The sequence below is a fragment of the Taeniopygia guttata genome, chromosome 6 (genome assembly GCF_048771995.1).
Source record: "Taeniopygia guttata chromosome 6, bTaeGut7.mat, whole genome shotgun sequence".
Taxonomy (NCBI): Eukaryota; Metazoa; Chordata; class Aves; order Passeriformes; family Estrildidae; genus Taeniopygia; species Taeniopygia guttata.
Window position 1 is genome coordinate 30241947 of NC_133031.1, and position 13315 is coordinate 30255261.

Below are 13315 nucleotides of genomic sequence, written 5' to 3' on the forward strand. Positions count from 1 at the left end.
TGAGCTTGGACTTCTTTGGAAGTGCAGAGACTGTTTGATTCTATTAATAAAATTTATACTTATTTGGTCTTTTGGATTTTATATTACAATTTCCCCTTTTCAATTTGTAAAGCCATTTTTTTCTTTTAGAAAGAAAGATGGAACATAAGGCAGGAAATATCTGAAATTATGACCACTGGCTACTAATCATGAAGCAGCACTTTTATTTACAATTCATGGAGAAGGTTCTGGAGTTTACCTGTGCCTATCTGATAAAAAGCTTTTATTAACTGCTCATAAGAAATATAATTTCTTGCTACACACAGGTGAGGCAGAATATTTCTGCCTTACGAGAGAGAAAAGGATTTCTTGTATTTGTGAGATATGAAAGAATACCAGTAATTGCAGCAGCCCTTACTTAGTAAATTAGATCCAGTGTATCACATTTTGGTTCCAGACACAATTTTCCACAGAGAGGAATCTTGGATAATGTTTTAGGTAAGGAATAACCACAAGAGACTGAAATCACCAACATTTTTCTCTGCACACATTGCTTGTTTTCTTGTGCCCTCAGAAAGTTTCTCAGGTATTGGGACCACAAATAAATCCGAATTAGCCTTACTATAGCTGAGTTACATATTGCTGAATGATAACAAGTAGAAGTCATGCTTTTTGACAAGTTGAAGATAAATGGGACCACAGTGGCATTTGGTCCATATTTCTCCAGGGTGATGTGCAGCTCCTTCCCAAGGGACTCTTGTCACAGATCACATTTGGGCAGTAACTGAAAGCTTAGCTCCAAGTGGCATTACCAAGAATTTTTTGCTGCATTACATTATATCCCCCAAGGTGCAGGAGAACACTACTTGCAAGTTTGATGAGTAGCGTGCATTAGAAAAATTAAGCCATTAAATTCTCATAAGCTTTTCAATTTTTAATGTTATAAAACTCTAGAAATGCTTTTTGTACCCAGGGCATGCACCAGTTAGCACAACAGCAAAGCCTGACCCTTCCTATTCAAGTCTCTTCCTAATGTCTCAAGCTCTCTCCTTCCCTTTATTTAGAAACATCCTTATTGTGGGTCCTTATAGCTCAGGCTGATTTTACTAAAAGACACAAGTGGCCCTCACTGAGAAGGATCTGCACTGAAAAAAACACCTGCTTGCTATTTTCTGTAAGATGCATCTTGTTCCGTACTTCGAGCTTTCTCATTTCCCCTTAATATTTTTCACTACAGTTCCAATTTCAGCTCATATTTCTATTCTTTGTAACTGAATACTGGCATCTAAGATGTCTTTCAGAACAATCTGTTGACCTTTTCTATGAATTTATTACAATCAAAACCCATTAGTTTTAGACCCTGTCCACACTGAGTTACATTTGTGTGTTTCTATCACTCCCTAATGATTGTAGTTTACAGCCTTTCAAACCATCGTTTTCTTTCTGGGCTGGTAAATGCCACCTAGCACAGCCTTTCCACCAAGCAGAATGAAGATTCTATTTTTTGGCTATTTCTGTTGCTTTCAGTCAATTTCTAAGAACTGGAAACATCAATTTCTAAGAACTGAGAAATGAAAATTTTGTAACACACAGGCATAGATTGACTCTTATACAGAATGCTATGAAAACCTCTTGTTTTATTTGTTTAGCAAAAGAAAAAACTCCAAATGCTCCAATTTGTGCTACAAAAGTGGACAAACAGAAATGTACAGAACTGGATTAGCAGATGTCTCTGCCTTCATGTGAACCTGGCTGAGGAACTCAAATGTGTGAGCAGAGATCAATTAGTACACATTTCCCACTCTGGAATTTCACCCCTCAATTAGTTACCTTTTCCTAATTAAGCACAGCTATAAGATGCAGAATCCTCCCCAACATCACTCAATAAACAATTTAATCCTCACGATTTAAAAGATCTTAATATCACAAAAGTGAAATCAGAGACTCAACAGACCCCCCAGAAGCTACAAATGATCAGGATGGCTGATATTAACACACTTCTGCCTCATCAAGTACTGTTTCAGAAAAACTACCAGCTTCCCAGGGCTGTTCACACCTTCTTAGGCAGTTTATAGCAGAAGCCTGACACACTGTCCCTACACAAATAAATTTTAGTTGCATGTATTTTATGTACAGAACAGACTTATGAATAAGAGTAATTTCACAAATTTCAATCTGGTTGAGCCTCCCAAGCCACCTTTTAAAAATCAAATATACTTCATGTCACATTTTTATTAGCAAGGAATTTCTTGTGCTGTCACATTATTCTTTTGTCAAGTTAGTTTATTTTTCTCTCAAGGTTCCTCCAGAGTAAAGCAGTATTGATCAATGTAATGTCATTAACCCCAGGACACAATGTGTTAAATAATTCTCATTGTGCACATTCCATGACAAAATTGATGTGAAAACAATAATAAATGCTCAGCACAGGAGCTGGTTAAAGTCTCTGGAATTTCAGGCTTACATGCTTTAACCTAGACTGCCTCTCTTTTTTGTTTATGTGAGCTTACCATACAAACAATTTTATTTGCTATTTGCAATTGAAAAATAAATCTACTTCGGAGCTCTAGAACTCAATTTCAAAACTCAAGAGTTCATATTAAAAAGGGAAGAACCCTCAGTATCTCAGATTTGAGCAACTGACTGATGTTTGAAAGCCCAGAGAATATTTTGGGCAAGCTTGTGAAAATGCACCAGCCTTCCCTTTCTTTTGCCCTGCCCTGAATGCATTTGTTATGCCATGTTTTACTTTCTCATCTTACAGCTTCTGCATTCACATATTCCTGCCACACTCCAAACTCTTCCTTAAGATTTTACTCCTATAGATGTTCAAGGAATTCCAGCCTGCAGATTCTGCTCTGCACTTCCTGTGCCCAAAGAATGCAAAGCAGAACTGGGACACAGAAACAAGAAAAGCTGATGCTATTTATGATGTCTTATATTTTACTAGTGGGGAGAATGGCAAATATGACTATAAACCCTAAAAGCATTCCTAAGGATGTAGTGAATTAGTGTGCAATGCACATTAATCCCAGCAGACATGGTTTAGAAAAGGAAACTGAAAACTAAGTGAGTCCTATAGAGTTGACACTCTGCTCTCTCCAGTTCTGGCCAGACCTCAACAAGTGTCCCAGAGCCTTAGAGCCATCTCTGGACAGATGGGAATTAAACATGAGGCACAGAAAAAGCATCTGTGAACTGCCATTCAGAAATAAAGTAACTTTGGCTCAGCAAAATAATTTGTGAAGACATGCAACTCTCCACAACCTGCCAGACTGAGTCCCTCAGAAGGCCCCAGAGAGAATAAACAAATACCTGCTTCAAAGAGGTAGTAACTCAGCTATAAAAATTATTAAGGATACAAAAAGCACAAGAGATTAATACAGATAGGGCAGGCAGAGTAACAGCAAGAAGCAATGAGGAGTAATTTTCTCATGTGTAGGTTAATCACAGTCAAAGTTTTGTAGGCATGAAAAATCCAGCATTTTAAAAAGAGTTTCAGAAGAGGAGAAGAAGTAAGCAATACAGATGTTCATGCAGCTTATGTCTGAGATGACACAGATGGAGTCAAATGTGGGCTGATTCCCTGTTAAATGGAAGGCTACAAAACTCTTTAGTGGCAGTATTCTGAAGAGGTACAAACAAGGCCAGACCACAGCTGCTGAAGCCAAGGAAATGATGTTGCAATAACCAAGATGCAAAATCACTGACAGCTTGGATGACAGCTCAGCAGTGTGCAAAGACAGAAAAAGCTGTCATGCAGACAGAGTTGGCAGGATTTTGATAGGCTGGATGGAAAGAGAGGAAGAGCTGTGAGCTGAAGGGAACAAGCAGATTACTCATTCAGTGAAGAAGGAGCACAGCAGCTGGATGGGACAATGCAGGAGCCCTTGGGCAGATGAGGAGTTCCAGGTTAGCAATGTTTTATTTAAGGCAAAGCAGAGATGAGGGGACATCAGAGGTGCACTGAGATCGTAGGTTGGTCAAAAGCTGATGGATGTTGAGCACAGAAGCAGATTTCCAACACTTATTTTATTAATTCTATTAGCTTTGCCTAGACAGCTACTTAACCATTGCAGAAAGGCTGGGCTTTACCCTGTGAACCAGTGGCTGAAGCTGTTTCAGTACTTCAGCTCTCCTGGAGCTACCTCATCTGACACAGATTGCTCAGCAGATTTCCACAGCTCATTAATATTTTCTGCACGTTAACTCTCAGCTCAGACTGGTGGTTGTACTTCAGTGTCTTCTGTTACAAGGTTTCTACCACTGCCTTTTCACACTTTTTTCTCTACATGATGCCCCTCATTTTCAAGATGCTTCCATCTTCCAATAGCTAACAAGAGCTGCAACTTCTGATCCATCCACGAGGAACATTTGGATGCAGCAACAGGAATCTGAAAGACTGAATGGCAACTCAGAATTCTGGTTTCTGCATTTGTTTCTTCATCCCCGCTGCTTGGAAAAAAACCAGCCATGTATCAAGTTAACATAAATTATTTCCCTAAACTCGAGTTTCCTGCAGCGGATCGCACACCCCAAGTTTTTAAAAAGCCTTGTCAGCCCTTACTGTTTGTCAAGCTTGCCCATAGAAGTACACAACCACAGACACAACCACAGACACAGACACTAATTAACAACATTCCATTGCGCCACAAATGAGAAATGCCAGGAGATCTACCTGCACCCTGCCCTGCTCCTTACACAGCTCCCACTTCACGAGCACACATGCACACAGACAGCAGGCAGACAACAATATACAGAGATAATGAATGGGTCTCTAGTGTTTCAGATTTACCTACAACCGTGTCCTTCCATCAGAACTTTAAGAGTGTTTTGCTTCTGGCACTAGCATTAGCAATCCCACAATACAGACTGTTAAGAAAAACGTTGCTCAACATTAGAGATAGTCAGAAACAGAGAAAAATCTGGGTGCTTCCCAGGAGCACTCTGCAAATTACTCATGAGCTAGAAGATATTTTACAAACTGTGCATTGCATAGCTGCTGCCAATGAGTTACGCAAGTCTCTGACCAAAAACTTAAAAAAACACCCAAACTAAAAGTGAATATCCTGATGAAAAGAAGAACGTGTACATCTCATGTATTAGAGACACAAACTGAATTTGAAATAAAGGACATGCATATGTAAAGTGCAAATATCTGAGGGGTGGTTGGGGGGAAAGAATTAAATGCAGATAAAACTCTTACTGGTGAAAATAACATTTTAATTTAATTTTATATCCAGACTATCTGGTTCACAGTCCTTTCATTCCTACTGTGGGAAAATGGGAACTGGAAAAAAAAGTCCCACCAAGGAGGCTCTTTCCTCCCCTCCTTTTTCCTTTTTTTTTTTAACTTTAAAAGTCCGTGATGACCTAAAGAAAGTAACAAAACAAAACTATGTCCAGTATTTTAAACTCAACTTCACCATGGGTCTCAAAACTGCATCTGTTCCATGTGCAGTGAATTCAGCAGGAATACATTGTCCAAGATGACTAAAATATCAGAGTCTGCAGTGAGGGACACCAATATATAAAAGTAAATAGTAAGAAAAAGGTATTTAAGAGGTGAAGACATACAACCTACAGCTACTTCTTGGTAGAGTTAATTCTTCTTTCAGCATTTCTAGATTGTATTTATACAGTTTATAATAAATTGCCCCAAATAAATTTTATCATTTAGCTTATAAACTAGGGCTTTAAAGGGACATTTCTACATTCAGCCTGTAATATTACCTTGTAGGCAGCTTGTCTCATAAACTGCTTTGCAGGCTGCTTCCAAATAGCAGGCACTGTAATGACCCATCTCACTTCAGTGTTTTCAAAGTCTGAGCCTCCTTGGTCACTGAGCTCCTAAAAAAAGGAAAAAAAAATAAAATGGAAAATAGAGGTGAATGTAAAATGATGGGTGTCTACAGGACAACATTCTTTTCTGCTGGCTCTGATAACAGTAACCCTCTTTTTAATTTTTTTTCCTGTTACATCCATGCTACAAATCAGAATTACTTCCAACCTGCCAAGAATGCTTTACTGTGCCAAAAGGTGGGATTAAGGTTGAAGCTTTTTCAAGGAGGCCTATAGAAAAGTTTACTGCTCAAAATAAAGTAGAAAAAGTTGGCCTTTGTAAAAGCAGCAATTTATAGACTATTACAGCATGTTTATGTACATCCTTAGGCATGGTGTAGGATTTGCTGTTAGCTTGAAGAATTCACACTTACATCTTGATTAATACACAGAAAAATATCTGGAGTATCACTGGTGAACATTTATGTTTTACAATCTGGATTTTCAATGACTTCTTTATACACCACTTACCTTTAAATCAAACTTTTATAATGCAGTTAACAAGGGGAAGTTACAGTTAACCCCTTTAAAAAAATGACTGATTGGTCCTTCAAATTTTTGGTTTAAGCAAACATTCAAGGCTAGTTTAGTACTTTTATTGTCCTTCCCCCCCCCCCGCCCCTCCTTAAAAAAGAGGAAAGTCTGTACTGCATTTGAAAATTAGGTGATATACTGACATGTTTTGGGCAAGGTTCCAAGTAAAATGTCATTACCATATGTCCTATCTAAATCTCCATCCAAACAGAGAAAGGTTCAGAAAGGTGGACAACAGACCTTTATAATGTAAAAAAAAAAAAAGTTTCTGCATATGCTGAGCCAAGGTGTTGTGTTTGTTTAGCTATGCTGCAGTTCAAAAATCCATGCTGGAAAAGTAGCACCTTTATACTGCACAGGGCATCACAGACAGACACAGTACAGTGCAAAGTAACAGCTCACTTACATGGCATGTCTAATTAGCTCCAGGATTCACTCACAAATGCCAGGGATTTAGTTATTAACATCAGGAAAAGGATGTAGCCCTGAGCAGGCAGCACAGCAAATATATGGGATTTTATCCAAGATTCATATTTGCTAAGAATGTCCCCAGTTTACACACAGGTCCAAGTCTGTGACTCCACAACCAATCCCAAAAAAGTACAGTTAAAAATGTCTCTGACAAGATGAGGCATTTGAGCTGTAGTGGCAGGATTTTTTCTCTGCAGCCATAAGGAATAGACTGGGATCTCAGAGAAAATAAATTAAACCCATGCAAAAAGTAGGTTAGCTTTTAACCACAAGGCTCTTTTAAACAACACTTGCTTGGATGAATACTCTGATTTGACTCAGGAATTGCTCTGCTCACACTGACATTATAGTGGCACATTGGAAGCCAATGTTTACTTAACTCACAATTGACTATTTACACGAGATTTAAAATCTCAAAACCTGCTTACTGGGAACACATTTTCCATTGGAGAGCAAGAAATACAATCTTGTGATCCAAAAACTGCAAGAAATGAGCAGTGCAGCATTTCAAATCAGAAATGGAAAATAATAAGCTTTTAAATTTTCTTGTCAAATGTACCTTTTTTATTTTCCCCATTAAAAATAGCGTAGAAGATACCTAAGCCAGTAAAAAGCTATTCAGAACTCTGCATCACAGGGATGTTATTAGTGAATCAAGCTTGACCTGTGCAAGGGGAAATTACTTCAGGCTATTGTGAGCTCTCCAGAGTCCACAGCCTGCCCAGAGTTTCTCCACCTGTCTTACTTTGTTTACATCAAATACAACTTAGGTCAAAGCTTGGCAAGGCTAAAAATATTAAGCTCATATTTATACTAGTTATAAATACAGAAAATCATGATAAGGAAGCATTACCCCACCTTTAATGCCTGTTCCTTAAAGAATTGCAGAGCATAAGCAAATATCTCAAGTGCTTTGACTTTTTTGCCATTTGCAGCTGTCAGGTCTGTCTCCATGGTAAGATTCTACATGAAAGAAAATAACTGGAAGTTATTAAAAGAAAAAGGAAAACATCAAATTAATTCCCACTGCTTGAGGACAGTGAACTCTTCATTATTCACCTGATTAGGAAAAAGTGACAAAACTATTCTGAAGAGGATTTAACTCATCACTTGAATTTCCTGGAGCATGACACTTTGCTGCTTATTTTAGACTTTGTTTTTCAACACTTATCATGCCTACAGATAACTGCAGGCAGAGAAAGAAATATGGACTAAATATTACACAACTGCAATAGATACATCTGTAAATAACTGCAAGAAAATTGCATATGCAAGATACTTAATCCAAGTTTAAAGTACAGATTTTTGGTTTCCCACAAACAGATTAAATCAGAAAACACCTCAAAACAGAAAGTACTGGCCAACTCCCAAAGCTCTAAGATGGATTAAAGACAAATACACAATCGGGAGGAATAATGTCAAATTAACAGCCCTACTGGCACTTGCAGTTCTGGCAACGAATTCTGGGTGAATTTGCTTGGCTGCTCTAGAGCTCAGTCTGGCTCTTGTATCTCATTTCTGCTGACCAGATTTATTGAACAAACCAACATCATGCAGTCTCCCCAGACAGGACATGAAGATCTAAGCAAAGCAGACACTGAACTTTTAAGATCTACAAGGAAAGCTGGCAAGTAGTCAAATGCAGTAAGAAACAAAAGGAATCATAATGCTAACTGAAGAGTTTAATTTACTCAATTTACTCTATAAACACAGAGATGCTTCACTTCTACTTGACAAAAATTTAGTAATGTTCAAGGGAAAAGAATTTGAATAGCAAACACAGTTTGGGTGTTACTTACACCAGTGGTGTGCAGCTTCATCTTAAACTTTTCAAAATACAGCCAGTGCTTTGATTCAGTGGGATCCAAGTCATGGTAGAAGTCTCTTGCTGCATAGCCAAAGCTATGGAACTTTCTCTCTGGTGTTAGCAGGATGGTGGTTGGGGTCTTCTGGTTGGAAACACCTGGATCTCCACCTTCCCATCGCCTGGGCAACAAGTGAAACAGCCCCAGTAAGTGATGCTCCAGGTTAGAGCAGCAGGAAAAAACAAGTGTATCATGAGAAAAAGCCATGCAGTGGCAAATTGCACAGATTGCTCTTCCCTCCAAAGAGAGTAATTTCAAACCTTATAATACCAAAATCAAGTGGTTTTATTCCCACCTAAGAAAAAAGGAGTGCATTTTTCATTTCAGGTAATTCAACACATTTTTGTGGTTATGTATAATTCTTAAGCATATATCACACTCAGATAAGAACACAGGTTCCCAGAAGTAAGCCACACACAATTAAGGAAACCGTTTCATACTTAAAATTTCTACCTAAGCCAACATATGTAATAAATATTGTAGAGAAAAAAAAAAATCAGTAATTATCCAAGAACATTACTAATAAAACTCCAAAAATGGCCTTTCCAATTGTGATTCAGACTTCATGAATGGTTAATTGCAAGGGATATTTTTCCCATTTTGAATTTCCCTTAAACAGGGACCTGCTTAAGTAATTTAACATCACCATGGGAAGGTTAATTAAATCCCCATTTCTCTCCCAGAATATTCCCTGAAACAAGACAAGTCAGTTCAACCAACATGTTATCATGTGTTTCATTACCTAGACACCTGAAACTCTGAAGGCATCCATGCCTGCAGATACTGAGCTCTCTCCACTGCACTTTCTACTCATGTGAAGTTGATGGATTTTATGTTTCTAATACCCAAAATGCTGTACAAGTTTTAAACTATCAAAAATAAAGCAGCATCTTGAGGATCTCCAAGGATCTTAAAAGCAACAAAATATTTCTGTCACTACTGGTGAATAAAACTATCCTGTCTCATGAAAATTGTGAAGGTATCTTTGGGGGATGCCCATATTAAGACAAAAGTAAACTCAAAGCTGCTTTCACAGAACGGATAAGGAAATAAATAAGGAAATAAATAAGAACATTGAATATGGGAACACCCAGCAGCAGGAACTGAAGGGGGGTATTGCAGGACAAAAAGATCAGACAGTAGAAAGTTGTAAAAAAAAAGGTAGAATGGAAGAAACTCACATTACTGTTCCTCCCCCCAGCATATACAAGTACTTCCTGTACGAGAAACAAACATTTACCAGAAAATATTTTCTTAAAAAGGCATCAGTGGAAAATCTGTTTATGCTCTCAGACATAATCATAACACAGCTCAAACAGGAGCCAAGTTAAGATCACACAGGCAACTGCATTCATTATTAAACTACATGTCAATTGATTTTTCTAAAGATAGCAAAATGTACTTTCAGAACATCCTCCTGCCAAAGCCCTCGTTCTGAAGTATAAAAAGTCTGCCTTGCTCTGTGGTAGCTGTTTATGTGATATAGGAAGAGTATGTAGAAAAAATAATTTCCATTTCACTCTCAGAAACAGTTGAATCCATTGAAAATTACTTGATCTCCAGACCAAGGCAGAAAACTGACATGGCAAACTGCAATTTAAGGGGTTGGTACTCGGCAAAGTAACAAGGAATGGGATCTTGTGAAGGGCTGGGATCATTCAACTGGATCGAACAGAGCAGTTTTATCTCTCTTTTCAGCTCAGGTAGCAGAGAATAACATGTCTGAACTTCTTTCAGTGCAGAGGACAACTCCACTGCCCTGAAAGCAGAAACAGCATGATGAGGAATGGAATGATTTCCACATTCATCCACTCGAAAAAACTTCCCTAAATCCGCCTAGCTGAGCCCCTGAGCCATGATCAGCTGGCAAGGGCTCTGCTCCAGGCCATTTCTCCTAACCTGCTGCTAGAAATGCACTTGGTCAACTCCAAAATCTTTGAGTAGGTGTTACAGCAAACATATGGTTCCAAGGTGAAGAAGCTGGGATCTCACAGCTCATGAACAGAAAACACTGCTATTCCAGCAGGTTGTTAAATCCCACTCACCCGCTGCAAGCAGAGAGGAGACAGACTGATAGAGTTTTTGCTTGGAATCATTAATGATTCATTCTGAGTCACTGGTGGGAAATGCCATAAATAGGCTGTGGCTAATAACAATGCTTCTTTGTTTTTCATTGTGGCCAGGCACATTTTCTCTTTCTGGAATAAGCACGTTTAAGGTGCAGTTTAAATGAAGACAAATTTACGTTCAATGCCGCGGGATGAAATTTTCAAAGCCACCTGGAGAAGTGGATGTTTGCTTCCTGATGAGTTTCTGATGGAAACTGGACACAGTAATTGCTCAGCACATTCTACAGCCCTCAGCTTGTGTTACTGCTCAGTCACAGAAAGGACAGCAAGGAAAGACAAGGGGAAACACGACTTTACCATCTGCAATCAGAGATTTAGAAATACTCCCCTGTGATGCTTTTTTAGAGAGAAGCAGATGCAAAAGCATGAGAATGGTTAACTCCTGGCTGCAATACTCCTGCCAGGTGGAGCCCTGGCCTCACTCCAGTTGCAGGAGGATTTTAACCTAAATGCAACACTTTCATTTGCAGTTCCCTTTCATGGTACCAATAAAGGCAAAATCATGGGAAAAATTAGGAAAAATAAAAAGAAAAAGGAAATGCCTATCAAAAATATAAATCTGTACAAGCCCGAATTGCTCTAAATATATGTGGGGGATATTTTTGCAGTAGAGAATCACACTTTAAAAAACTATTCAAAGAGAACAAAGGTAGATTTCTTTCAAATGTATCTGAACACAAAATTAAACAATTTAGACCTGTTTATAGCCACAGAGCATCTAACTGTACACGAGAAGCAAAAATAGAGACAGGAGAATCAGTGAGGAAAGAAGCATGAGGTCATATAAGGGTTAGAGAAATGCCTTTACTTGCACTTCAGTCTGGCTGAGAAAGACCAAAGAGGGACTTGTGCAGAGTGATGAGAATTTGAGCCAGAGCTGCAGCACCACAGTCAAGGAAATGAAACACTGGGGTCATCAAAATGCAGCTGAATGCCACCAGCAGTGTGTATGCAGAAAAAAGGCAGGTGTGTGCCTCCCAATAATTACAGTCAAACAGGGAAGAAAAGGGAAAATCCTCAGTGCTGAAGCTGCACTGAAAAGAGACCACATTGGCCAAAGACAGCTGCCAGTTGTTTCACAGCCATATGCATTTCTTCATTTATTCTTCTCCATTTGTGAAATACTCCCATTCAGCTATCCAGCCAGTAGCCAAAACATCTGTAACTTCATATAAGTGCATATAACTCAAGAGGAGTTTTTCAGAACTGTGTAATATCTCACGTACATCCTCCAAATGAGACGTTATTAACTCGTTCTACAGCAGCAACTTTTCCATGTGGCTCTGGCACTGCCCTGCTCACCGAAGTGCTGAGCTCATGGCCAGGCAGCTCAGATGCCGTTCCTCCAGTCTCAAGTTATGCTGCAAACAGCACTCATTGTAACACATTCACCTGCAAAAGTCATTCACTGAACATTTACAAACCCACACCCAATTTCAAACATGCTGAGATGAGCGAGGCCACTCATACATTTAAAGATAAATATATGCTTAAAGAACTTTGTTCAGTCAATGCGTCAAACTCTTTTTTTTTTTTTTTTTTTTTTAGTATTGGGCATGACAGCAAATAAACACACAGTCAAAAATGTGACTTTGTTTACCTCCTAATTACACATCAAGAATCATGGCACGCTGGCATTACACTCAAACCTGGTGCTAAAGCCCTGTGTGTTCACTCTTTTCCAAAGTAGGACCTTCTGAATAAACCCATCTTACCCTTTTAGAGAAAAGCAGCTTTGTTAAAAGGCAGTCAGAAATCTAAGTATCTGGAAAGAATCAACACTAAGGAGGGAAGGTGGAAAAAATGTTAGGAAGTAGAGAGGACCATGCATCACTGGTATCCTTTATTTTAATGTAAACATTCTCGAGTGCCGGCGGGAAGCTACATTTACTCTGCTGAAATATTTGTAAGTTATTCTACATGTAAGCCTCATTATATACAGCCCTTAATACCTCCTGAACTACTGCAGACTTACCTTAATAAATATACCATTCTTTTGATTGAATTTCAAGATTTTGTGAGTACTAATATATAAATACATATAAAAATATTACATAGATTACTTTGTAAGATCATTTCAATTGTATCTTGCCAAAATCCTTCCCAGATAGAAATATCTATTTAAAAAAATAATAAAATAATTATTGGTATTAAAATTTGCCATTGTTTAAAGTACGTGTTGGAAATATGAAGTTCCTTCCCTCTGGTTGGAAACACATGAAGTAATTTATTTAATTTCATCAATATCAGTATCTCATATCATAGCTACGTAGCTCTGAAATCACAGTCATGCTGCCATTACTGCATAAGGAGGAAAATGTCATGTTTTGAACCACAAGTAGCAAAATGTCAATTGAGATTCGGAATCAGCACCTGGATTTCAATATCCCAGTGACTGACAGCAGGAAACCTGGTAAGGAGAAGGGATTTCCCCAGGGAAGGAGATTCTAATCCACATTGTGAATCCAGCAACAAAACCAGGTCCTAAGGTAAAAC

The 13315-nt window shown here is 38.5% G+C and overlaps 1 protein-coding gene across 3 annotated transcripts in view; it reads right to left on the reverse strand.

Moving 5' to 3' along the window:
* Positions 1 to 13315, reverse strand: part of HSPA12A (heat shock protein family A (Hsp70) member 12A) — a 51020-nt gene that overhangs the window by 21862 nt on the left and 15843 nt on the right. For all 3 annotated transcript variants that reach the window (XM_030276515.4, XM_072931295.1, XM_072931296.1), the window contains 3 exons: positions 8625 to 8811; positions 7684 to 7788; positions 5713 to 5829 (listed from right to left, as the gene is read on the reverse strand). In XM_030276515.4, the coding sequence (XP_030132375.2) occupies positions 5713 to 5829; positions 7684 to 7788; positions 8625 to 8811 (409 nt within the window). The remainder of the gene's footprint in view (positions 1 to 5712; positions 5830 to 7683; positions 7789 to 8624; positions 8812 to 13315) is intronic.